At 44.4% G+C, this 27,915-nt stretch overlaps 2 protein-coding genes across 2 annotated transcripts; one reads left to right on the top strand and one right to left on the bottom strand.

The window, feature by feature from the left end:
- The first annotated feature begins 22,872 nt into the window (after positions 1-22,872).
- On the top strand, positions 22,873-23,667 carry LOC123086419 (40S ribosomal protein S16). Its single transcript, XM_044508183.1, has one exon. The coding sequence runs from the start codon at positions 22,991-22,993 to the stop codon at positions 23,438-23,440; it is 450 nt and encodes a 149-aa protein (XP_044364118.1). The 5' UTR covers positions 22,873-22,990; the 3' UTR covers positions 23,441-23,667.
- A 938-nt stretch (positions 23,668-24,605) lies between these two features.
- LOC123086418 (zeaxanthin epoxidase, chloroplastic) lies at positions 24,606-27,653 on the bottom strand. Its single transcript, XM_044508182.1, has 5 exons — positions 27,244-27,653; positions 27,093-27,157; positions 26,916-26,976; positions 26,676-26,822; positions 24,606-24,959 (listed from the first exon to the last, which is right to left on the bottom strand). Exons 1-5 carry the CDS (start codon positions 27,518-27,520, stop codon positions 24,835-24,837), a joined length of 675 nt encoding a protein of 224 aa, XP_044364117.1. The 5' UTR covers positions 27,521-27,653; the 3' UTR covers positions 24,606-24,834.
- Between the last annotated feature and the right edge of the window lie 262 nt (positions 27,654-27,915).

Genomic DNA, 27,915 nt, shown 5'->3' on the forward strand with positions numbered 1-27,915 from the left:
GGTTTATCAATCCGTAGGAGGCATAGGATGAAGATGGTCTCTCTCAAGCAACCCTGCAACCAAATAACAAAGAGTCTCTTGTGTCCCCAACACACCCAATACAATGGTAAATTGTATAGGTGCACTAGTTCGGCGAAGAGATGGTGATACAAGTGGTATATGGATGGTAAATAAAGGTATCTGTAATCTGAAAATATAAAAACAGCAAGGTAACTAATGGTAAAAGTGAGCGTAAATGGTATTGCAATGCTAGGAAACAAGGCCTAGGGTTCATACTTTCACTAGTGTAAGTCCTCTCAGCAATACTAACAAAATTGGATCACATAACTATCCCTCAACATGCAACAAAGAGTCACTCCAAAGTCACTAATAGCGGAGAACAAACGAAGAGATTATGGTAGGGTACGAAACCACCTCAAAGTTATTCTTTCCAATCAATCCGTTGGGCTATTCCTATAGATGTCACAAATAGCCCTAGAGTTCGTACTAGAATAACACCTTAAGACACAAATCAACCAAAACCCTAATGTCACCTAGATACTCCAATGTCACCTCAAGTATCCGTGGGTATGATTATACGATATGTGTCACACAATCTCAGATTCATCTATTCAACCAACATAAAGGACCTCAAAGAGTGCCCCAAAGTTCCTACCGAAGAATCACGATGAAAACATGTGCCAACCCCTATGCATAGGTTCCCAATGTCACGAAAACCCGCAAGTTGATCACCTTAACATACATCAAGTGGCACGTGGTATCCCATTGTCACCATAGATATCCACGGCAAGACATACATCAAGTGTTCTCAAATCTTTAAAGACTCAATCCGATAATATTACTTCAAAGGGGAAACTCGATTCATTGCAAGAGAGAAGAGGGGGAGGAGAAACATAAGATCCAACTATAATAGCAAAGCTCGCGATACATCAAGATCGTGCCAAATCAAGAACACGAGAGAGAGAGAGAGATCAAACACATAGCTACTGGTACATACCCTCAGCCCCGAGGGAGAACTACTCCCTCCTCGTCATGGAGAGCACCGGGATGATGAAGATGGCCACCGGAGAAGGATTGCCCCCTCCGGTAGGGTGCCGGAACGGGTCTAGATTGGTTTTTAGTGGCCACGGAGGCTTCTGGCGGCGGAACTCCCAATCTATTGTGCGTTCTGGAAGTTTTAGGTCACGTAGGTATATATGGGTGAGGAGGTACGTCAGGGGAGCCACGAGGGCCCCACAAGACAGGGGGCGCGCCCTAGGGGGGGCACCCCCCACCCTCGTGAGCACCTCGTGTCTCCCCTGACGTGGGGTCCAAGTCCATCAGGTGTGTTTCCTTCCAAAAATAACTTCTCCAGTTGATTTCGTTACGTTTCGACTCCGTCTGATATTCCTTTTCTTCGAAACACTGAAATAGGCATAAAACAGCAAATCTGTGCTGGGCCTCCGGTTAATAGGTTAGTCCCAAAAGTAATATAAAAGTGGAAAATAAAGCCCAATATTGCCTAAAGTAGTAGATAATATAGCATGGAGCAATCAAAAATTATAGATACGTTGGAGACATATCAAGCATCCCCAAGCTTAATTCCTGCTCGTCCTCGAGTAGGTAAATGATAAAAACAGAATTTTTGATGCGGAGTGCTACTTGGCATAATTTTAATGTAATTCTTCTTAATTGTGGCATGAATATTCAGATCCATAAGATTCAAGACAAAAGTTTAATATTGACATAAAAATAATAATACTTCAAGCATACTAACAAAGCAATTATGTCTTCTCAAAATAACATGGCCAAAGAAAGTTATCCCTACAAAATCATATAGTCTGGCTATGCTCCATCTTCACCACACAAAGTATTTAAATCATGCACAACCCCGATGACAAGCCAAGCAATTGTTTCATACTTTTAATGTTCTCAAACTTTTTCAATCTTCACGCAATACATGAGCGTGAGCCATGGATGTAGAACTATAGGTGGAATAGAATGGTGGTTGTGGAGAGGACAAAAAGGGAGAAGATAGTCTCACATTGACTAGGCGTATCAACGGGCTATGGAGATGCCCATCAATAGATATCAATGTGAGTGAGTAGGGATTGCCATGCAACGGATGCACTAGAGCTATAAATGTATGAAAGCTCAACAAAAGAAACTAGTGGGTGTGCATCCAACTTGCTTGCTCACGAAGACGTAGGGCACTTGAGGAGGCCCATTATTGGAATATACAAGCCAAGTTCTATAATGAAAGATTCCCACTAGTATATGAAAATGACAAAACAAGAGACTCTCTATATGAAGAACATGGTGCTACTTTGAAGCACAATATATGAGACTCGCTATATCATGGTGCTACTTTGAAGCACAAGTGTGGAAAAAGGATAGTAGCATTGTCCCTTTTATTTTTATTTATATTTTTTTTATTTGGCCTTTCCCTTTTTTTTTATGGCCTTTCTCTTTTTTTTTGGCCTTCCTTTTTTTTATTTGGGACAATGCTCTATTAATGATGATCATCACACTTCTATTTATCTACAACTCAAGGATTACAACTCGATACTTAGAACAAGATACGACTTTATATGAATGCCTCCGGCGGTGTACCGGGATATGCAATGAATCAAGAGTGACAAGTATGAAAGAATCATGAACAGTGGCTTTGCCACAAATACTATGTCAACTATATGATCATGCTAAGCAATATGACAATGATGAATGTGTCATGATGAACGGAATGGTGGAAAGTTGCATGGCAATATATCTCAGAATGGCTATGGATATGCCATAATAGGTAGGTATGGTGGCTGTTTTGAGGAAGGTATATGGTGGGTGTATGGTACCGGCGAAAGTTGCGCGGTACTAGAGAGGCTAGCAATGGTGGAAGGGTGAGAGTGCGTATAATCCATGGACTCAACATTAGTCATAAAGAACTCATATACTTATTGCAAAAATCTACAAGTTATCGAAACAAAGTACTATGCGCATGCACCTAGGGGTATAGATTGGTAGGAAAAGACCATCGCTCGTCCCCGACCGCCACTCATAAGGAGGACAATCAATAAATAAATCATGCTCCGACTTCATCACATAACGGTTCACCATACGTGCATGCTACGGGAATCACAAACTTCAACACAAGTATTTCTCAAATTCATAACTACTCAACTAGCATGACTCTAATATCACCATCTCCATATCTCAAAACAATTATCAAGTATCAAACTTCTCATAGTATTCAACACACTCATAAGAGAATTTTATTATTCTTGAATACCTAGCATATTAGGATTTTAAGCAAATTACCATGCTATTTAAGACTCTCAAAATAATATAAGTGAATTATGAGAGTTCATCTATTTCTTCAAAATAAAACTACCACCATGCTCTAAAAGATATAAGTGAAGCACTAGAGCAAATGACAAACTACTCCGAAAGATATAAGTGAAGATCAATGAGTAGTCGAATAATTATGCAACTATGTGAAGACTCTCTAACATTTAATAATTTCAGATCTTGGTATTCTATTCAAACATCAAGCAAAGCAAAATAAATTGATGCTCCAAGCAAAACACATATCATGTGGCGAATAAAAATATAGCTCCAAGTAAAGTTACCGATGAACGAAGACGAAGGAGGGGATGCCTTCCGGGGCATCCCCAAGCTTAGGTTCTTGGTTATCCTTGAATATTACCTTGGGGTGCCTTGGGCATCCCCAAGATTAGGCTCTTACCACTCCTTGTTCCATAGTCCATCGAATCCTTACCCAAAACTTGAAAACTTCACAACACAAAACTTAAAGTAGAAAACTTGTAAGCTCCGTTAGTATAAGAAAATAAATCACCACTTCAAGTTACTCTAATGAACTCATTATTTATTTGTATTGGTGTTAAACCTACTGTATTCCAACTTCTCTATGGTTTATAAACTATTTTACTAGCCATAGATTCATCAAAATAAGTAAACAACACATGAAAAACAGAATCTGTCAAAAACAGAACAGTCTGTAGTAATATGGATCAAACGTATACTTCTGGAACTCATAAAATTCTCAAATAAATTTATGGACCTGAGGAATTTATCTGTTAATCGTCACCAAAAAGAATTAACTAAATATCACTCTCCAAATAAAAATGGCAGCAATTCTCGTGAGCGCTAAAGTTTATGTTTTTTACAGCATGATCAACAAGACTTTCCCAAAGTCTTCCCAAAGGTTCTACTTGGCACAAACACTAATTAAACACATAAAACAACATCTAAACAGTGGCTAGATGGATTATTTATTATTAAACAGGAACAAAAGGCAAGGAGCTAAAATAAAATTGGGTTGCCTCCCAACAAGCGCTATCGTTTGACGCCCCTAGCTAGGCATGATGATTTCAAGGATGCTCACATAAGAGATAAGAATTGTAACATAAAGAGAGCATCATGAAGAATATGACTAGCACATTTAAGTCTAACCCACTTCCTATGCATAGGGATTTTGTGAGCAAATAACTTATGGGGACAAGAATCAACTTGCATAGGAAGGTAAGACAAGCATAACTTCAAAATTTTAAGCACGTAGAGAGGAAACTTGATATTACTGCAATTCCTACAAGCATATATTCCTCCCTCGTAATAATTTTTAGTAGCATCATGAATGAATTTAACAATATAACCAGTACCTAAAGCATTCTTTTCATGATCTACAAGTATAGAAAATTGATTACTCTCCACATAAGCAAAATTCTTCTTATGAATAGTAGTGGGAGCAAGCTCAACAAAATAATTATCATGTGAGGCATAATCCAATTGAAAACTAAAATCATGATGACAAGTTTCATGGATATCATTATTCTTTATAGCATACAAGTCATCACAATAATCATCATAGATAGCAACTTTGTTCTCATAATCAATTGGAACCTCTTCCGGAATAGTGGATTCATCACAAAATAAAGTCATGACCTCTACAAATCTACTTTCATCAATATAATCATCATAAATAGGAGGTATGCTTTCATCATAATAAATTTGCTCATCAAAACTTGGGGGACAAAAAATATCATCTTCATCAAACATAGCTTCCCCAAGCTTGTGGCTTTGCATATCATTCGCATCATGGATATTCAAGGAATTCATATTAACAACATTGCAATCATGCTCATCATTAAAATATTTAGTGACAAACATTTTATAGATTTCTTCTTCTAGAACTTGAGCACAATTATCCTTTCCATCATACTCACGAAAGATATTAAAAAGGTGAAGCGTATGAGACAAACTCAATTCCATTTTTTTGTAATTTTCCTTTATAAACTAAACAAGTGATAAAACAAAAAACTAAAAGACTCAATTGCAAGATCTAAAGATATACCTTCAAGCGCTAACCTCCCCGGCAACGGCGCCAGAAAAGAGCTTGATGTCTACTACACAAACTTCTTCTTGTAGACGTTGTTGGGCCTCCAAGTGCAGAGGTTTGTAGGACAGTAGCAAATTTCCCTCAAGTGGATGACCTAGGGTTTATCAATCCGTAGGAGGCATAGGATGAAGATGGTCTCTCTCAAGCAACCCTGCAACCAAATAACAAAGAGTCTCTTGTGTCCCCAACACACCCAATACAATGGTAAATTGTATAGGTGCACTAGTTCAGCAAAGAGATGGAGATACAAGTGGTATATGGATGGTAAATAAAGGTATTTGTAATCTGAAAATATAAAAACAGCAAGGTAACTAATGGTAAAAGTGAGCGTAAACGGTATTGCAATGCTAGGAAACAAGGCCTAGGGTTCATACTTTCACTAGTGTAAGTCCTCTCAGCAATACTAACATAATTGGATCACATAACTATCCCTCAACATGCAACAAAGAGTCACTCCAAAGTCACTAATAGAGGAGAACAAACAAAGAGATTATGGTAGGGTACAAAACCACCTCAAAGTTATTCTTTCCAATCAATCTGTTGGGCTATTCCTATAGATGTCACAAACAGCCCTAGAGTTCGTACTAGAATAACACCTTAAGACACAAATCAACCAAAACCCTAATGTAACCTAGATACTCCAATGTCACCTCAAGTATCTGTGGGTATGATTATATGATATGCGTCACACAATCTCAGATTCATCTATTCAACCAACACAAAGGACCTCAAAGAGTGCCCCAAAGTTCCTACCGGAGAATCACAACGAAAACGTGTGCCAACCCCTATGCATAGGTTCCCAATGTCACGAAAACCCGCAAGTTGATCACCTTAACATACATCAAGTGGCACGTGGTATCCCATTGTCACCACAAATATCCACGGCAAGACATACATCAAGTGTTCTCAAATCTTTAAAGACTCAATCCGATAAGATTACTTCAAAGGGGAAACTCGATTCATTACAAGAGAGAAGAGGGGGAGGAGAAACATATGATCCAACTATAATAGCAAAGCTCGCGATACATCAAGATCGTGCCAAATCAAGAACACGAGAGAGAGAGAGATCAAACACATAGCTACTGGTACATACCCTCAGCCCCGAGGGAGAACTACTCCCTCCTCGTCATGAAGAGCACCGGGATGATGAAGATGGCCACCGGAGAAGGATTGCCCCCTCCGGTAGGGTGCCGGAATGGGTCTAGATTGGTTTTTGGTGGCTACAGAGGCTTCTGACGGCGGAACTCCCGATCTATTGTGCGTTCTGGAAGTTTTAGGTCACGCAGGTATATATGGATGCAGGAGGTACGTCAGGGGAGCCATGAGGGCCCCACGAGATAGGGGGCACGCCCTAGGGGGGCGTCCCCACCCTTGTGAGCACCTCGTGTCTCCCCTAATGTGGGGTCCAAGTCCATCAGGTGTGTTTCCTTCCAAAAATAACTTCTCCAGTTGATTTCGTTCCGTTTTGACTCCGTCTGATATTCCTTTTCTTCAAAACACTGAAATAGGCATAAAACAGCAAATCTGGGCCAGGCCTCCGGTTAATAGGTTAGTCCCAAAAGTAATATAAAAGTGGAAAATAAAGCCCAATATTGCCTAAAACAGTAGATAATATAGCATGGAGCAATCAAAAATTATAGATACGTTGGAGACATATCAGTTATCATATTAATTCATTCGTTCTTTCAAATCCTAAAGGTGGTTCATTGAAGTCTTTTCTCAAGTTTGCGCTATATCTATCTTAATCTTTTCTACGAGAATAAGCAGTATGCCAAATCCGTTGTTTGTCATCAATTTAAATTGGTGAAGGATATGCATAACATAATTATTATTCTTGTTTCATCCAAGTATTGGATTCATTCTTCCGGAGTTTGTTCACGATGAGTAAATTCTCGGTTCGAGATGCTTCATCTTTTCTTATCCGGAGTTCCAAGTTTTCCGTTTATTTCATCGCAAAGCTTAATCCAATCATTGCAAGGCCTCAATCTTATTCTCTTATACTTCACTTCTTTTTGATCATTCTTTCATTACCGGAGTTCTTCATGGAGGTTCTACATGATGGTTCACCAAGGACTTAATTCCTTCTCGAAGTGCTCATCAAGATTCTTTTCAGAGGAGCTCAAGTATTCTTCATCTTGCATTCCGAAGTGCTATTCTTTCTATCTTATCAGGTGGTGTTATGTCATTCTTGACAATTTCCCTTCGTGTTTCATGATTCGCAAGTTGTTAAGAATGAGATAATTAAACCCACCAATCTCTTCATTGGAGTTATCTTGGGTTATTTTTCACTGAGAGCTTTCCCTAAGGATTGTTGCAAATTATGGTGCTCATAAATGACCCAAGTTCTTTTCCATCCTCCCGGTGAAATAAGTTTGTCATCTCCGTGTTGACCTTAATCCAATCTATTGTTTTCGTTAGTGGCAGAATTACACCTCATAATTTTGAGACATTTTCCATAAGATAACTACAAGTTTATTCATTTCGTTGTTAGTTTTCCAACAACTCCATTATAACCTTCTTGGAAGGGTGCTTTCCAAGCCCATTTGTGGCAGAAGTTGGCATTTTCTTCACCATTCTGTCATTCCAATGATCTATCGTCTATTATTTCTTCTGGAGGCATAGTGATATTGCTCTCTTCACTCATCATCTTGTATTTGGAGGATCGTGTTCTTTCCTGTGCTTATCCATTTAACCGGAGCGTTGTGTTATCTCCTCAAGTTCTTTTCATCTTATCAAGTCTTGCATCTCTTTTCAATCGGAGCGTTGTCCAAATTATATCATTTTTATTCCTTCTCTATCTTGTTTCAACCGGAGTGTTGTCATAATTGATCTTTATTGATCATTGTACATCTCGTTTCTACCGGAGTGCTTGCATGTACTTCTTGTCCATTGCAACCCTTTTCTCATGTCTTCCAACCTACAGGGTTCTCGTGATGTTCCTTATTCCTCTTTTCTAACGGAGGTTTTCAACATTGTTCATCTTCGTTGTAATATTTCTTTCAAATTTGTTCAACCTCTCAAGGTTCGTTGGTTTCACTTGTTTGTCAAAGAAGCAACTTTGTTTTACCTCTTCATCTTCCGTTTCTCTCCGGTGCCATCCTAGATCTCGGGACGAGATCCTCTCGTAGTGGTGGAGTGTAGTGACGCCCCAAGACCGGAGCTTCAGATGCCTTCCAGGGTTTTCGAGATTCGTTGTGTGATTTGTTTTTGCTTTTTGCATTCATCATTGTATCATTTGCATTGCATCATGTCATCATGTCATTTTTTATCTCAACTAAGTAAATGGCATGGATCTTTGATCCATTTAAATCGAGGGAATTCACATGGTGAATTCTCTTTATAACATAGCCTCCCGATATTTAGGGAGCTATATTAAAACATTCCATTGGCTTGGAATCACCCACAAACACATATACACCGTTCTTCAAATTTTCTTTTATCCTTCTCAACTTCCCCTTCTTCCTTTGGGGCCTTTTAGTAAAATTGAGTGGCAATTTTACTTTACCCATAAATGTTCCAAATCTGCCCATAAATCACATATATTGTGTAGGGTCACCTCCTATAATTTCAACCCATTTGGAGTTCATTTGAATGGGTTTCGAAATTCGAACTTGCCGAGTTAAATCCAACGCGTGTGGATTTTACTTCCTCTAAAAATCGTCAGGCCATTTTGTCAAATTCCTCGTATTTTTGCGAGTCCGGAATATTATCCATGTGTCCAAGTCCTATCCCTAACTCTTCCTTTCTTCTCTTTTTCTTCTTTGTTATTTTCTGTTTATAGAAAATAAGAGAGAGAGGAGCCCAACCAGCCATCGGGCCACCTGGGCCTCCCATCCTCCGCGTAGTCCTCCAGGCCGGCCAAGTTCCTTGCCCCTCTAAGGCCAGCCTCCACCGGCTCTAACCCTACCGAAACCTCTCTCTTCTCCCTCGATCCCATCTCTCCCTCCTGCGCCGTCATCTCGCTCCCTTAGCTCATTCCTACTCCTCTCACTCGTCTCCCTCTCCTCATCTCGCGCCGCCGCCCACGCACAGGAGAGGGATCCCGATCCCGCAGCGCAGCTCCTCGAGCACCCAACTCCAACGCCCCCTACCTAGCATCACCTCTGCTTCCATCAACATCACGACCACGCCGCCGCGCCTCCTGCCACTTCACCTCCAGCCGCCCCTGCCGGCGACCAGCGCCCCTGCCGTCCCCGCGCCGCTCCTTCCCATCCCCGCACGCGTGCACCAGGGGCCGAGCCTTCTCGCTGTGCCTCTCATGGCCTTGCAGCCCGGCCAAATGTTCGGCGCCCAAGCTCCTTCACGCCCTGCTGCCGCTGTCCTTCTGCAACGCCGCCGTCCGCGTCCGCAGGAGGCCGTCGCTCGCCTCGGCCCTCTGCTGCCGGCGACCGAGGCCGCTGGGGCATGCCCGCAGTCACCCAGCGCTGCCTTGCGCCGCTCCTCTCCCTCGCGTGGCCCGAGGACCCTGCTGACTTCGTTGGAGCGCTTTGCCGCGCCAAGTCCTCGCCGACCTTCCTCTGCATGCCCGCAAGCTCCACCGACTGCGGGTCGTGTGCCTTCCGCTGTCGGATACGCCAAGATCACCAGGTCCAAGACCCCCGCAAGTCCGTCTACACAAAACTGCCAAGTACCTCTACGTATTGGATGTCGCCAAGTACCGCGATGCCTTTGGGAGACCCGTGAACATCAAGCTCCTTTGCCACGAACGGTTACAGTGTTGTGGATCCGACAAGTACCCCCTCTGGACTGCCAAGTTCCTTTACCGATGACTCGAACTTCTACGGAATGTGTACGCCTACCGTCATCGAAGGCCGTCAAGTGAACGACTACCCACGCCGTGGTTTTTTGCCATGTTCGATAACGACCTCCGAAGAACTCGGGTTTTCCAAGTTCCACTATCGTCGCCCCCGGAAACCTTGGATTCATCAAGTACCTCTCCGGAAAACGAACGTGTACCACTACTTCTACCGCCGCCGTGAGAACGCCTACTTCCCTCTACGAACTTGATCCGTTCCAAAAATGCATGCTTTGAAAGATATAACCATCGAGACGACCACCCATGGACCGAATGCATGTGTGTTGAATGAGATGAACCCCGCGTTTGCACCGTGTCTGAAATTGTTGCTTGCATGGTCCTCCTCGTTGCCATGCCGTCCACCCGTGGAAACACGGTATCCGGGATCACCCCACCATCTTGCATGACACACTCACGTCATTTTTTCCTTTTGCATCGGTATCTCAATCGAGTTACCGGAACCGAAATGTTGTCATGGCATCACTTCGGATTCATCGCCGTGGCCTCCTTTCTTTCCACCATGGTGAAAAATGCTTCATAACATGCTCTTGTAACATTTTCATAAATTGCTTAAAACTTGCATATGTCATTCGCGTCATGATAATAACATTTAAATGTTTAAAATTGTTGATTGCTTTAAGTTGCTAAATACTTATGGGGATTTTCCGGATTTGTTGTTTGTTATATCCAGCCCCATTTAAATTGCTTAGTTAGATAGTTTCTTTTATGCTTCATCCCATGCCATGCTAACCAACATTTAATATTGTTGAGTACTTAAACGGGAGAGAACTAGATAATTGTTGTGGTGTTACGTCAATATGCAACTCGTTGCATATTGAGCTCCACTTAACTTGTAGTTTTGCTTGTGCACTTTGCCATGTCATGCCTCATTAAACCGGACATGCATCATACTTGGTTGTGCATCATGCCATGTTTATGTGATGGTTGTTTACTATGTTGCTTGCTTCTTTCCGGGTTGCTTCTCTCATTAGCTTCGGTTTCGTTCCGGAGTTGTGAGGATCCGTTCGACTACGTCCGTTTGTCTTCTTCGTGGACTCGTTCTTCTTCCTTGCGGGATCTCAGGCAAGATGACCATACCCTTGAAATCGCTTCTATCTTTGCTTGTTAGTTGCTCGCTCTTTTGCTATGCCGCGATACCTACCACATGCTTTATCATGCCTCCCCATATTGCCATGTCAAGCCTCTAACCCACCTTTCCTAGCAAACTGTTGTTTGGCTATGTTACCGCTTTGCTCAGCCCCTCTTATAGCGTTGCTAGTTGCAGGTGAAGATTGAAGTTTGTTCCTTGTTGGAACATGGGTTTTGTTGGGATATCATTATTATATCTTGTTTACTTTAATGCATCTATATAGTTGGTAAAGGGTGGAAGGCTTGGCCTTATGCCTGGTGTTTGGTTCCACACTTGCCGCCCTAGTTTCCGTCATACCGGTGTTATGTTCCTTGATTTTGCGTTCCATACGCGGTTGGGGGAATGGGACCCCCTTGACAGTTTGCTTCGAATAAAACTCCTCTAGCAAGTCCCAACCTTGGATTTACCATTTGCCACCTAAGCCTTTTTCCCTCGGGTTTCCAGAGCCCGAGGGTCATCTTTATTTTAAACCCCCCCGGGCCAGTGCTCCTCTAAGTGTTGGTCCAAAACGGGCAGCCTGCGGGGCCACCTCGGGGCAACTCGAGGGTTGGTTTCACTCGTAGCTTGACCTATCCGGTGGGCCCTGAGAACGAGATACGTGTGACTCCTATCGGGATTTGTCGGCGCATCGGGCGGCTTTGCTGGTCTTGTTTTACCATTGTCGAGATGTCTTGTAACCGGGATTCCGAGTCCGATCGGGTCTTCCTGGGAGAAGGAATATCCTTCGTTGACCGTGAGAGCTTGTGATGGGCTAAGTTGGGACACCCCTGCAGGGTTTTGAACTTTCGAAAGCCATGCTCGCGGTTATGGGTAGATGGGAATTTGTTAATATCCGGTTGTAGAAAACCTGACACTTAACTTAATTAAAATGAATCAACCGCGTGTGTAGCCGTTATGGTCTCTTTTCGGCGGAGTCCAGGAAGTGAACATGGTTCTTGTGTTATGATTGAACGTAAGTAGTTTTAGGATCACTTCTTGATCACTTCTAGTTCACGACTGTGCTTTGCTCCTCTTATCGCTCTCTTTTGCGTAAGTTAGCCACCATATATGCTAGTGCTTGCTGCAGCTCCACCTCACTACCCTTTCCTACCCATAAGCTTAAATAGTCTTGATCTCGCGGGTGTGAGATTGCTGAGTCCTCGTGACTCACAGATTACTTCCAAACAGTTGCACATGCTGATGATACCAATGCAGGTGACGCAACCGAGCTCAAGTGGGAGCCCGATGAAGATCGTGTCCGTTGTGTTGTTTCGTTTCCAGTTGATCAGTAGTGGAGCCCAGTCGGGACGATCGGGGATCTATGCATTTGGGGTTGTCTTCCTTTTATTTTGGTTCCATAGTCGGCCCTTGATTGTATTCTGGATGATGTAATGCTATATTTATGTATTGTCTGAAGTGGCGATTGTAAGCCAACTCTTTATCCCTTTCTTATTCAGTACATGGGATGTGTAAAGATTACCCCTCTTGCGACATGCCTACTATGTGGTTATGCCTCTAAGTCGTGCTCCAACACGTGGGAGATATAGCCGCATCATGGATGTTACAAGTTGGTAATCAGAGCTTTCCCCGACTTAGGAGCCCCCTGCTTGATCGAATCGCTGACGTTGTTGAGTCTAGAACAAATTTTTTTGAGTCTTATAGGATTATATATATCGGAGAGTAGGATTCTTTTTACTCCCCAGTCCCTTCGTCGCTCTGGTGAGGCCTGCTGACGTAGAATTTTGACTCTTCTCTCCTCAAATTTCACGAAAGAAAATTTTAGGATCACGCGGGTATCTTGGAATCGTTCCGATGGTTTTGTGACGAGAACATTGTTCTTGGTGCCTCCTTACATTTAGGGGTTGTGGCAGTGACCCGGGGAGTTGAGCTCCGAGGTGTTGTCATCACAATTTTATCGTTGCAGTTCTGGAATACCTGAGTTTCGCCGACATCGAAAATCTCTTTTATGCAGTTGTTGGTGAGATAACCTCGACGCCACCCAGTACTGGGGCGGGAGTTCGGGAGTATTGCCATAACTCGTATAACAGATGCTTTTCGAAGGTTGAGGTAAATGATTTCCGAAGGTTTCTTGGTTATGTGTTGAGGGATGGATACAACTGGATGTAGGATTTGCTAGTTTTGGGTGAGATATTATGCTTCCCCTGTATCCCCAACACCTGATTGCATAACCAGAAAGTTTCGGGAGTTTATAAGTGGGAATTCAAGTAGCTCCTAGAATATCTTTCCAACAGACACATGATACGATATGGGGTCTATCATATGTTTGTTTCCGGCTTATTCTGCAAGCCAATCCTTTGTTTTGTTTTTGTTGTGGTATTCGAGTTGCTTCGAAGTCAAGTGTTGATTCCATACCTTTCCTAAGCGGTGTTCTCATATTTCTATGTGAATACTAATCCTTTTGATCATCGAGGTTGTCATGTCAATTCTTTCCAACCGGTGTGATTCTCTTCAACATAATCCTATCATTTTTCCCATCCGCAAGATCAACTCTAAGTTTTCTCAATGGTGTTTGTTTCAACCGTCCCAAGTTGCCTTTGTTTTTCCTGCCCTCCCACCATTTTTCTACAAGGACTCGGATTTCTTAATCATGTATCCTTTTGTTGATGGGAAGTCTCTTCATTCTTTTCTTTCAATGTTCTTATCCGGTGATTCTCATGAAGATTCTAACGCAGCTTCAAGTTCATCATTCTTCGTTCTTTTCCTTCTCCGGTGGATTCAATGGAAGCTTTCGGTGTTGATCATATCTTTTTCATTGGTTCACATGCTTTCCATGTTGGAAGTCCTTACCGAAGACTCTCTTAATTGTTCACCTCTCTCTATTCATTTGTTCCGGAGTGCTGAAGATATCCCAGAAGATTCAAGTTTCTATTCGTAATCCTTTCAAGCTATTTCAAGGTCTTACCTTATTCAAGCCATTTAATTCAACTGGCGCAATCTCTCTTTCAAATTGTTCAACGGTGTATCTTTTGAGCAGGCCCTAACCCACGGATCTTTTCCAGGATCTTACCCGACTCTTCTTTCTCCGAAGTTATTCTCAAATTCTTTCAAAGTTTGACGTAAGAATGAATTATTGTCAGTCAAATGTCTTTCTCCAAGATCTTTCTAATTCTTTTCATCGTTGGTTCAACCTTTCTAATTTTCATCTCGGAGTATCTCAACAATTTCATGGTGTTGTTTCTCATCGTCATTCTCTGCATTTGAAGACCGAAGAAGGTTTTTCTCTCAATATTGCTCCATTCTCTTCAAGATTCATGGTTCTAACTTATTGCCATTCTCTCATAATTGTTTTCAATTGTGAGAATTCTTTCCACCTATCTGGAGCAATTTAGGAGTCTTTTCAGTTTGATCATCCGGAGGCCATCATCTCAGATTTATTCATTCTAGTTTTCAGCTCTCGTTCTCCAAATCATACCGGTACATCATTCGAGTATTATCTAATCAGCTCGTGATCTCTTCATTCTCTTGTATCTAAATTTCCCCAAGCACCTTTGTTCGTTTTCAAATTCTATCTGGTGTTTCATCCCTTTACTTCGTTCATTTTTCAATTCTTATGGTGGTTCGTCCAAGAGTTCTCTTCCTTGGTTATCATATAAATTCATTCCTTCTTTCAAATCCTAACGGTGGTTCACTGAAGTCTTTTCTCAAGTTTGCGCTATATCTATCTTAATATTTTCTACGAGAATAAGCAGTATGCCAAATCCGTTGTTTGTCATCAATTTAAATTGGTGAAGGATATGCATAACACAATTATTATTCTTGTTTCATCCAAGTGATGGATTCATTCTTCCGGAGTTTGTTCACGATGAGTAAATTCTCGGTTCGAGATGCTTCATCTTTTCTTATCCGGAGTTCCAAGTTTTCCGTTTATTTCATCGCAAAGCTTCATCCAATCATTGCAAGGCCTCAATCTTATTCTTTTATCCTTCACTTCTTTTTGATCATTCTTTCATTACCGGAGTTCTTCATGGAGGTTCTACATGATGGTTCACCAAGGATTTAATTCCTTCCCGAAGTGCTCATCAAGATTCTTTTCAGAGGAGCTCAAGTATTCTTCATCTTGCATTCCGAAAGTGTTATTCTTTCTATCTTATCTTTTCAGGTGGTGTTATGTCATTCTTGACAATTTCCCTTCGTGTTTCATGACTCGCAAGTTGTTAAGAATGAGATAATTAAACCCACCAATCTCTTCATTGGAGTTATCTTGGGTTATTTTTCACCGAAAGCTTTCCCTAAGGATTGTTGCAAATTATGGTGCTCATAAATGACACAAGTTCTTTTTCATCCTCCTGGTGAAATAAGTTTGTCATCTCCGTGTTGACCTTAATCCAATCTATTGTTTTCGCTAGTGGCAGAATTACACCTCATAATTTTGAGACGTTTTCCATAACACCACTACAAGTTTATTCGTTTCGTTGTTAGTTTTCCAACAACTCCGTTATAACCTTCTTGGAAGGGTGCTTTCCAAGCCCATTTGTGGCAGAAGTTGGCAGTTTCTTCATCATTCTGTCATTCCAATGATCTATCGTCTATTATTTCTTCTGGAGGCATAGTGATATTGCTCTCTGCACTCATCATCTTGTATTTGGAGGATCGTGTTCTTTCCTATGCTTATCCATTTAACCAGAGCGTTGTGTTATCTCCTCAAGTTCTTTTCATCTTATCAAGTCTTGCATCTCTTTTCAATCGGAGCGTTGTCCAAGTTATATCATTTTTATTCCTTCTCTATCTTGTTTCAACCGGAGTGTTGTCATAATTGATCTTTATCGATCATTGTACATCTCGAGTGCTTGCATGTACTTCTTGTCCATTGCAACCCTTTTCTCATGTCTTCCAACCTACAGGGTTCTCGTGATGTTCCTTGTTCCTCTTTTCTAACGGAGGTTTTCATCTTTGTTCATCTTCGTTGTAATATTTCTTTCAAATTTGTTCAACCTCTCAAGGTTTGTTGGTTTCACTCGTTTGTCAAAGAAGCAACTTTGTTTTACCTCTTCATCTTCCGTTTCTCTCCGGTGCCATCCTAGATCTTGGGACGAGATCCTCTCGTAGTGGTGGAGTGTTGTGACGCCCCAAGACCGGAGCTTTAGATGCCTTCCAGGGTTTTCGAGATTCGTTGTGTGATTTGTTTTTGCTTTTTGCATTCATCATTGCATCATTTCATTGCATCATGTCATCATGTCATTTTTTATCTCAACTAAGTAAATGGCATGGATCTTTGATCCATTTAAATCGAGGGAATTCACATGGTGAGTTCTCTTTATAACATAGCCTCCCGATATTTAGGGAGCTATATTAAAACATTCCATTGGCTTGGAATCACCCACAAACACATATGCACCGTTCTTCAAATTTCCTTTTATCCTTCTCAACTTCCCCTTCTTCCTTTGGGGCCTTTTAGTAAAATTGAGTGGCAATTTTACTTTACCCATAAATGTTCCTAATCTGCCCATAAATCACATATATTGTGTAGGGTCACCTCCTATAATTTCAACCCATTTGGAGTTCATTTGAATGGGTTTCGAAATTCGAACTTGGCGAGTTAAATCCAACGCGTGTGCATTTTACTTCCTCTAAAAATTGTCAGGCCATTTTGTCAAATTCCTCGTATTTTTGCGAGTCCGGAATATTATCCATGTGTCCAAGTCCTATCCCGAACTCTTCCTTTCTTCTCCTTTTCTTCTTTGTTATTTTCTGTTTATATAAAATAAGAGAGAGAGGAGCCCAACCAGCCATCGGGCCACCTGGGCCTCCCATCCTCCCCGTAATCCTCCAGGCCGGCCAAGTTCCTTGCCCCTCTAAGGCGAGCCCGCACCGGCTCTAACCCTACCGAAGCCTCTCTCTTCTCCCTCGATCCCATCTCTCCCTCCTGCGCCGTCATCTCGCTCCCTTCGCTCGTTCCTACTCCTCTCACTCGTCTCCCTCTCCTCATCTCGCGCCGCCGCCCACGCACAGGAGAGGGATCCCGATCCCGCAGCGCAGCTCCTCGAGCACCCAACTCCAACGCCCCCTACCTCGCATCGCCTCTGATTCCGTCAACGTCGCGACCACGCCGCCACGCCTCCTGCCACTTCACCTCCAGCGGCCCCTGCCGGCGACCAGCGCCCCTCCCGTCCTCGCGCCGCTCCTTCCCATCCCCGCTCGCGCGCACCAGGGGCCGAGCCTTCTCGCTGTGCCTCTCATGGCCTCGCAGCCCGGCCTCCTGTCCGGCGCCCAAGCTCCTTCGCGCCCTGCTGCCGATGTCCTTCTGCAACACCGCCGTCCGTGTCCGCAGGAGGCCGCCGCTCGCCTCACCCCTCTGCTGCCGGCGACCGAGGCCGCTGGGGCATGCCCGCAGTCACCCAGCGCTGCCATGCGCCGCTCCACTCTCTCGCATGGCCTGAGGCCCCTGCTGGCTTCGCTGGAGCGCTCTGCCGCGCCAAGTCCTCGCCGACCTTCCTCTGCGTGCCCGCAAGCTCCACCGACCGCAGGCTGTGTGCCTTTCACTGTCGGATACGCCAAGATCACCCGGTCCAAGACCACCGCAAGTCCGTCTACCCAAAACTGCCAAGTACCTCTACGTATCGGATGTCACCAAGTACCACGACGCCTTTGGGAGACCCGTGAACATCAAGCTCCTCTACCACGAACGGTTACAGTGTTGTGGATTCGACAAGTACCCCCTCTGGACCGCCAAGTTCCTTTACCGGTGACTCGAACTTCTACGGAACGTGTACGCCTACCGTCGTCGAAGGCCGTCAAGTGAACGACTACCCACGCCGTGTTTTTTTACCAAGTTCGATGACGACCTCCGAAGAACTCGGATTTTCCAAGTTCCACTACCGTCGCCCCCGGAAACCTTGGATTCGTCAAGTACCTCTCTGGAAAACGAACGTGTACCACTACTTCTACCGCCGCCGTGAGAATGCCTACTTCCCTCTACGAACTTGATCCGTTCCGAAAATGCACGCTTCGAAAGGTATAACCATCGAGACGACCGCCCGTGGATCGAATGCATGTGTGTTGAATGAGATGAACCCCGCGTTTGCACCGTGTCTGAAATTGTCGCTTGCATGGTCCTCCTCGTTGCCATGCCGTCCACCCGTGGAAACAAGGTATCCGGGATCACCCCACCATCTTGCATGACACACTCACGTCATTTTTTCCTTTTGCATCGGTATCTCAATCGAGTTACCGGAACCGAAATGTTGTCATGGCATCACTTCGGATTCATCGCCGTGGCCTCCTTTCTTTCCACCATGGTGAAAAATGCTTCATAACATGCTCTTGTAACATTTTCATACATTGCTTAAAACTTGCATATGTCATTTGCGTCATGATAATAACATTTAAATGTTTAAACTTGTTGATTGCTTTAAGTTGCTAAATACTTATGGGAATTTTCCGGATTTGTTGTTTGTTATATCCAGCCCCATTTAAATTGCTTAGTTAGATAGTTTCTTTTATGCTTCATCCCATGCCATGCTAACCAACATTTAATATTGTTGAGTACTTAAACGGGAGAGAACTAGATAATTGTTGTGGTGTTACGTCAATATGCAACTCGTTGCATATTGAGCTCCACTTAACTTGTAGTTTTACTTGTGCACTTTGCCATGTCATGCCTCATTAAACCGGACATGCATCATACTTGGTTGTGCATCATGCCATGTTTATGTGATGGTTGTTTACTATGTTGCTTGCTTCTTTCTGGGTTGCTTCTCTCGTTAGCTTCGGTTTCGTTCCGGAGTTGTGAGGATCCATTCGACTACGTCCGTTTGTCTTCTTCGTGGACTCGTTCTTCTTCTTGCGGGATCTCAGGCAAGATGACCATACCCTTGAAATCGCTTCTATCGTTGCTTGTTAGTTGCTCGCTCTTTTGCTATGCCGCGATACCTACCACATGCTTTATCATGCCTCCCCATATTGCCATGTCAAGCCTCTAACCCACCTTTCCTAGCAAACCGTTGTTTGGCTATGTTACCGCTTTGCTCAGCCCCTCTAGTGTTGCTAGTTGCAGGTGAAGATTGAAGTTTGTTCCTTGTTGGAACATGGGTTTTGTTGGGATATCATTATTATATCTTGTTTACTTTAATGCATCTATATACTTGGTAAAGGATGGAAGGCTCGGCCTTATGCTTGGTGTTTTGTTCCACTCTTGCCGCCCTAGTTTCCGTCATACCGGTGTTATGTTCCTTGATTTTGTGTTCCTTACGCGGTTGGGGGAATGGGACCCCCTTGACAGTTCGCTTCGAATAAAACTCCTCTAGCAAGACCCAACCTTGGTTTTACCATTTGCCACCTAAGCCTTTTTCCCTCGGGTTTCCGGAGCCCGAGGGTCATCTTTATTTTAACCCCCCCCCCCCCGGGCCAGTGCTCCTCTGAGTGTTGGTCCGAAACGGGCAGCCTGCGGGGCCATCTTGGGGCAACTCGAGGGTTGGTTTTACTCGTAGCTTGACCTATCCGGTGTGCCCCGAGAACGAGATACGTGTGACTCCTATCGGAATTTGTCGGCACATCATGCGGCTTTGCTGGTCTTGTTTTACCATTGTCGAGATGTCTTGTAACCGGGATTCCGAGTCTGATCGGGTCTTCCTGGGAGAAGGAATATCCTTCGTTGACCGTGAGAGCTTGTGATGGGCTAAGTTGGGACACCCCTGCAGGGTTTTGAACTTTCGAAAGTCGTGCCCACGGTTATGGGCAGATGAGAATTTGTTAATATCCGGTTGTAGAAAACCTGACACTTAACTTAATTAAAATGAATCAACCGCATGTGTAGACGTGATGGTCTCTTTTCGGCGGAGTCCGGGAAGTGAACACGGTTCTTGTGTTATGATTGAACGTAAGTAGTTTCAGGATCAGTTCTTGATCACTTCTAGTTCACGACCGTGCTTTGCTTTTCTTCTCGCTCTCTTTTGCGTAAGTTAGCCACCATATATGCTAGTGCTTGTTGCAGCTCCACCTCACTACCCTCTCCTACCCATAAGCTTAAATAGTCTTGATCTCGCGGGTGTGAGATTGCTGAGTCCTCGTGACTCACAGATTATTTCCAAACAGTTGCAGGTGCTGATGATACCAGTGCAGGTGATGCAACCGAGCTCAAGTGGGAGCCCGATGAAGATCATGTTCGTTCTGTTGTTTCATTTCCAGTTGATCAATAGTGGAGCCCAGTCGGGACGATCGGGGATCTATGCATTTGGGGTTGTCTTCCTTTTATTTTGGTTCCGTAGTCAGACCTTGATTGTATTCTGGATGATGTAATGCTATATTTATGTATTGTGTGAAGTGGCAATTGTAAGCCAATTCCTTATCCCTTTCTTATTCAGTACATGGGATGTGTAAAGATTACCCCTCTTGCGACATGCCTACTATGCGGTTATGCCTCTAAGTCGTGCTCCGACACGTGGGAGATATAGCCGCATCGTGGGTGTTACACATTGCTTGTAAGGCTTATAGTGATGTGCATTACCGAGAGGGCCTAGAGATACCTCTCCGACAATCGGAGTGACAAATTCTATTTTCGATCTATGCCAACTCAACGAACACCATCGGAGACACCTGTAGAGCACCTTTATAATCACCCAGTTACGTTGTGACGTTTGGTAGCACACAAAGTGTTCCTCCGGTATTCGAGAGTTACATAATCTCATAGTCATAGGAACATGTATAAGTCATGAAGAAAGCAATATCAACATACTAAACGATCAAGTGCTAAGCTAACAGAATGGCTCACGTCAATCACATCATTCTCCTAATGATGTGATCCCGTTAATCAAATGACAACTCATGTCTATGGCTAGGAAACTCAACCATCTTTGATCAATGAGCTAGTCAAGTAGAGGCATACTAGTGACTCTATGTTTGTCTATGTATTCACACATGTATTATGTTTCCGGTTAATACAATTCTAGCATGAATAATAAACATTTATCATGATATGAGGAAATAAATAATAACTTTATTATTGCCTCTAGGGCATATTTCCTTCATTTTGTATCCGTTGACTATATGGTATGAATATGATATTGCTCTATCCGCCTCATACCCTAGACATCCTTCTTGCAGAGTGGTGACAATGATGCCAACGCCGCACGCCTCGCTCGGGTTTGTTCAAATAGTGCTTGGGCCGAAACCCCAGTTCCCTGCTCCTCCACCTCACCAGTCACTGTACTTCAAAGAAAGAAGTCCATTTTCACACCTAAATGTGGTTGGATGGACAAATACCCCCCTGAACTCTTATTTGGTATGATTTTGACCCCAAAATTCTTAAAACCGGATAAATCTTCCCCTTGAGTGGTTTTGTGGCTGATTTGTCAGATTTTAGGCGGTTTTATAGATGATAAGGCATGACAATTATGATGTGGCATGGGGCTGCTTTTTTCTTGGTCGGACTGACCAAACCAGTCTCTTGATTCCTTCTCCCATCACTCCCTTCCTTCTTGAATATTAGCGAGGTGACGATGACACGGCTGTAGCAGACTAGCAGTCGCCGCTGTCTAATTCCTCAACCCTAATTTCGTCCTCGTCCTTGGTCTGCCTCCTCGTCAAAAACTAGCAGCCGCCGCTGTCCAATTCCTCAACCCTAATTTCGTCCTCGTCCTTGGTCTGCCTCCTCGTCAAAGACTAGCAGTCGCCGCTGTCCAATTCCTCAACCCTAATTTCGCCCTCGTCCTTGGTCTGCTTACTACAAGACGTATGAATGCTACAAGCAACGACAACATCCTGTTGCAGGAAGAAGAGTCATTTGTTCTCACGTCGACAGAGACGTTCCTCAACGAGCGGTAGCTTTGCGTCAAGCTACTGCGCCTGCAGCGTGAGGCCACGTGCCCGCGAAGACGTGGTCGTGGCATGGTCGTGCAGGTCGTGGAACACATCTGCGGCGAGCCTGAACAAGATAAAGAAAGCTAGTTCAGTTTCAGACAGTAGCACACACGTACATAAAGCCAAAATTAAGGAGAGCAACATACTACGTGATATCACTGAGCCTGCGGAGGAGGCCCATGAGGTTGGCCATCGCGGCGTGCTGGAGGACGGCGGCCTCGCGTAGCTCGGCGCGGCTGGACTCGTTGCCAACTTGCCGTTGGTGGTGACCTTGTGCCTTGACGGTGGCGTCAGAAGCCAGACATCACTCTGACGAGACTGTTCCATGCACGACAGCAGTTTGTATCTTTCCTGCCCATGGCGGCGGCGCCGACGGCAGCTGGCAAGAAGGGGCGAAACGACTAGGAGAGAGCAAAGGAGCAAGCCACATCACAAGATCAAACCAGAAACCGCCTAAAATCAGCAGCAAAACCGCCTAGGGAAAGATTTATCTGGTTTTAAGAATTTGGGGGTTAAAATCATACCAAATTGGACTTGAGGGGGGTATTCGTCCATCGGGCCACATTTGGGGTGAAAACTGGACTTCTTCCGACTTCAAAATCCCCACAGGCTGGAAGAAGCCCTGTGTTCAAGGCCCACATAGAGTCCAACTGATTCCTCTCAGCCCAGATCCTTTCAGCATGGTCCCACATGTCATAGATACTGCTGCCCGGAACCCTAACGCCTCCACGCTATATAAACGACCTCTCGTCTTCTTCGTCGCCTCTCCGCCGCCACCCAAAACCCCGCCGCGCCGCTGCGCTAGCCGCAACCAAGCACACCACCGCGCTCACAGCAATCCCAGGACACCGCCGCAGCCACCATGGCAGCCGTTCTCACCCGCCCGACGCCGGGCACCGTCCAGTGCTTCGGCCGGAAGAAGACCGCCGTCGCCGTGGCCTACTGCAAGCCCGGCCGCGGCCTCATCAAGGTCAACGGCGCCCCCATCGAGCTCATCCGCCCCGAGATGCTCCGCCTCAAGGCCTTCGAGCCGATCCTGCTCGCCGGTAGGTCGCGCTTCAAGGACATCGACATGAGGATTCGCGTCCGCGGCGGCGGGAAGACGAGCCAGATCTACTCCATCCGCCAGGCCATCGCCAAGTCCCTCGTCGCCTACTACCAGAAGTACGTCGACGAGGCGGCCAAGAAGGAGGTGAAGGAGATCTTCGCCCGCTACGACCGGACGCTCCTCGTCGCCGACCCGCGCCGTTGCGAGCCCAAGAAGTTCGGCGGTCGTGGCGCCCGCGCGCGTTTCCAGAAGTCTTACCGTTGATCTCTGCGAGAAGTCCTCTTGGGTATGGCGGTGGTGGCGTACTGCTTGTCTACTTATCTATCTACATTTTCTGCTAGTAGTTTCCCATCTTTTGGTCGATGAAATGGATTCTGAGGTGCCCGTGCAATATCATTTTGCTTCATGCCTAGTTAAAGGGATTATGCTATGTTTATCTTATGTTAATGATGAGACTGGACGTTAAGATAAAGTTTTCTTAATTGCTTGGACCTCTTTGCCCGTGAATTTTAGTTGATCTGATGGTGCAACCTTTTGCACATAACAAGAGTTGCGATATGCCAATCATTTCGTGGATTGGAAAATTTGCCAACCATCTACAGTAATACTTAACTTTCTATCGCAGTTTGGAGGTATATAAATCAAACATGCCCCTAGGCTGCTAGTAGCTTTGTAGATTCATGCTTCTGTTGCTGTGATCTTACAGTTTCTTAATAGTTTGGTTCTGCTATTTATCTGTATCCACCGCCAAGATTAGTGATCTGTCCGCTAGAAATCGTATAAGATATCATGCATGTTGTTGTCATCATTGATGCTAATATGATGTATATCTTTCCCAGTTATGGTGATTCGGCGATTCATGACCCAGTTTATGCGCCTTGTGCTTTGGCCTTTTGGTGCTTTAAAGCATTTTCTACCTAGATTAGCAAAGGGTCAGCATTTCCTCGTGTCTCTTCGGTAGGTTTGCTTTTATGGTGCCCATTCTGATACAGTAGTTGAGTGTTACTTCATCTGTGTGGAGAGAAACCAATCCTAACAATCCCATTTGTTGCCCTACCTCTTAGGCCTCATTTCCTTTAGAGCCCTTTGGTTTGTAGGAATATACATTCCTATTCATAGACAGGAATTATTTCACAGGAAAATAAGCATTAGCCTAGACTCATGGAAAATATTATTTCCTATTCCTAATCATAGGATTTGAGATACATGTCATCTCATCTCCTGCAATGGCATCTCATTCCCTGCAAGTTTTGTATTCCTGTGATATACCTATTCTATGAACCTGATATTATAGCGGGCTCACATTTCAGAGCATTTAGATCACTGAAGAGCTGACCAGCATTTCCTTCTTTGTCAGCTCTGTTATAACCTATTTTATCTGTAGATTACGTGTTTATAATGCCAGTCTGACACTAGTTTTGAAAACGAATTGCTTGAAATGCTTTCCAACACAGCTTGTATTGGCTCTGTCCCGTTTGCCATTCCATGGTTGTTGGACATTGATAAAGCAGAAACAATCTGCCTATGCTTTGCAAAAATTGTATGGGTTTACTCGCAAGCTATTTCTGCCTAGCTACATATTTTGTCGATCCAGAGACGGAGACTGTATATTACCATGATGCACTATTTTGCACCCTTATTTTGAAAGGTAAGGTACACTAGCTTGTTTCTTGAACTGCACTTGCCAGCACAGTCTCAGATTCCTGCTGGTCATCTTTGGTGGCCTTGGCTGGCACATCGACAATCTCCTTCCTCACCCGAAACATTGCCAAGTGGATGTCACCTGAGATAGAAGCAATTCGTCAAAAGAGTAGTGTAGTGAAAGTGTCAAACTCAAATGCACGTAGTGCAGTGAAAATGTCTAGTTCGACGAGCAAAAAACTCTGCTAGAAGTGCACAATGATCTCCAGCAGTTCCGCTTCCTCCTTGATAATCAACATTCCCCAGCCTCCTTTCCATTTACCGGGCTCCATGAAAACATGCTCTCTCCCCCTTCTCTTATTGCGGAAGCAAACCCGACCCGCTCCCTGAGTGTCTTCAGTTCATCTTCTTTCCCCGGGGCGGCGGTGAGATTGACAGAAAGGGCTCGGTGGAGGAGAGGCCACGGTGGGTTAGTTATGCCTGTTTGCTGCTGATAGTTAGCGATTTGTGCTGACTGCAACCGCTGGTCTTAGTGATAGCCATATATAAGGGCTAATTGCATCTAACCAATTGCTAATTATCTGTATCTGCTGCTACCGTGTGCTCTGCTCTGTGCTGGGAGGGAAAGGGGATGTGTGTTTGCAGGGAGGATAAAACTCATTGCTCTGCTTAGTGTGGTTTTTCTAAAGAGAGAAAGTGTCGGCACACGCTTAGGATATCTATCATCGAGAAGCTTGGGCTAGCTCAGATCAACACCTCTGGGTGGCATCTTGATGAATCTGTCAATGAGCGGTGGGGCAAAAAAACCAATAACAGACAGCCAAACTGACATGCCATGGCCTTCCTCACCATGCTTATCTTGTGGACCGTTTGGAACGAGCGGAAAGCTAGAGTGTTTCGTCAAAACTTTGCTCCACCACCTGTTCTTAGATCCATTCTTGAAGAAGCAAAGTTATTGGTTTCTCCTGGCGCAAAGAAACTTGGACTGTAATTTTGTGCGAGCAAGTTTCATGCGGCTTGTGTGTAGGGGGTTATGTAAAACTCTAGGCCTCCTTTGGTTTGAAGGAATTTTATAGGAATTTTAGAGGATAGGATTCTTATAGGATTTTTTTCCTTTAGAGTCCTTTGGTTCATAGGAATAGATTCCTATTCCTACATAGGATTGGTTCATATCCTTCACATTTCATAGGAAAATAAAAATGAGGCTAGACTCAATGAAAAAATTCCTTTGGTGTCAACCAAATGACATCTCGTTTCCTATAAAATTCCTAATCCTATCCTATGAATCAAAAGAGGCCTAACTCTCCTTATTTAATAGATGAGGCAAATCTTTTACCTCCGTTTCGAGAAAAAAGTGAAAGTGATAGAATTTGCTTGATATATGTACCGGTTTCTTATTGTTTGTTGTTGCTTGTGACTGTATTCCTATAACTACCATTTGAAGCGGTTACAGTCAGTTCAAATGGCTACATCTGCAACGGCTTATTGTGCTTCACTCCAACTCAATTTATTCAATTTTTCATTGCTTGGCAAAAAATATAAAAAAAATGTTTTCCATCACAGCAATCTACTGTACAACATATTGTTAAAATATAGAATAGGGGAACTACTAGAATTGAACAAATTTTTGTTCTGAATCTTACTAGGAGAGTCCTGGGTTTTTGAGATAGGGAGGAGAAATTTTAGGGGTACCACTGAACTTTATTTGACGATTTAATCGGGGAGGCATTTTGGTTGAAAGAGTATGCCAGCATTTTAACTGAGAGGATTAAGTAAGCATGGAGTGTAACCGCACTGAATAAGTGTGCTGCCGGCATTTTGATCAATAGTGAGAAGTGAACGCAAAGGGGAGTAGTACCGAAGATGAGGAGGCTCCCGGGTTGGACGGCAACCGGGAATCCGGGCACCAGCTTCCTCTCGTTGACGTAGGTGCCGTTGGTGCTGTCCATGTCCGTGACCACCAGGTTCCCGTCCTTCTTCTCCAGCCGAGCGTGCACCCCAGAAACTGCAGCAGCAGCGGCAGCTCAGAGACTCTCAGATCACCAGCAAACCAGACGCCTTGACTAAAACGAAACACCCAAGAGAAGAGATCGATCACCTGTCGCGACGGGGATGACGACGTCGGCGTTCTCCGGAACTCGTCCCACGGTTATCGCTTCCTGAGATGAACAGGACGCCTGTCATGCTTACCATCACCAACACTTTTGTATTTTTTGTTGCAAAATGTACATGATCAGCACGAACGGGAGAACAGGAATCGACGAAGAGCACGTACGGAGGCGATCTCCATGGCGCCGGGCCGAGCGACGCGGTAGCCGATGTGTTTCCAGTCGCCGTCTCCTGAAACCAGCGGCGATGCTCGATAATTCATGCGCTACTTATCACGGATGGTCATTTGTTAATGTCAGACAGGGAGAGAGACGGACCTGCGGGCTCAAGAATCCATCGTTCCGAAGAGACGACGGCCGACGGGCTGCCGGTGGAAGCGGAGGAGCACCTCAGCGACAAGATGCTTCTTCTTCTGCTGCTGCTCTTGTCGGAGGTTAACAACCATGGCGCAGCGAGGGGAAGCTGCTGTGTGGCGGAGCATGTGATGCGAGGCGACGCCGTGGAGAGGCGGAGGAAGGTAGCCGCCGTTGATCTCCCCGGGCTGGAAAATGACAGCAGGACAGAGGAGCTAGCCGCTGCTGCCGCTGCCTCCATTTGCGACGGGCAGCAGTTAAGCGGATAAAATTCTTGTGTTGCTCAGGTGGAGAGGCTGTCTCCTCCTCACGGGAGGTGGAGGAGATAGGAGAGCTCTGATTGTGATGGATTGGCAAGTGTCCAAATGTCCTATCCTGGCCAATCGTGCTTGCTACCATGTGGGTATGGTTACCTCATTTAAAAAAAAATCCGTCGACAATTGTTTTTCATTATAGTTAGAATTAGAACCTGGTTAATTGACTATCACCATGAATAGCCTTATATTAGGGGTATCTCTAGCACCCTGGCGATTGGGTTTACTCCTCCCATCCATGCTGCCGTCCTTTGATGGCCTTTTTTGGGATGTGCCCCACCCGCTCTCTTATTTTTGTTAAGTTCAACGTCTTTGTTGTGGT

This window comes from Triticum aestivum, chromosome 4A, assembly GCF_018294505.1.
Source record: "Triticum aestivum cultivar Chinese Spring chromosome 4A, IWGSC CS RefSeq v2.1, whole genome shotgun sequence".
Classification (NCBI taxonomy): Eukaryota; Viridiplantae; Streptophyta; class Magnoliopsida; order Poales; family Poaceae; genus Triticum; species Triticum aestivum.

Excerpts from the sequence above, each read along its gene's own strand:
- LOC123086418 (XM_044508182.1), bottom strand. The coding sequence starts at position 27,520 with ATGGAGGCAGCGGCAGCAGCGGCTAGCTCCTCTGTCCTGCTGTCATTT. Across the intron at positions 27,158-27,243 it reads ATGGATTCTTGAGCCCGCAG|GAGACGGCGACTGGAAACAC; the intron begins GTCCGTCTCTCT and ends CGCTGGTTTCAG. Across the intron at positions 26,823-26,915 it reads CGTCATCCCCGTCGCGACAG|TTTCTGGGGTGCACGCTCGG; the intron begins GTGATCGATCTC and ends CTGCTGCTGCAG.
- LOC123086419 (XM_044508183.1), top strand. The coding sequence starts at position 22,991 with ATGGCAGCCGTTCTCACCCGCCCGACGCCGGGCACCGTCCAGTGCTTC.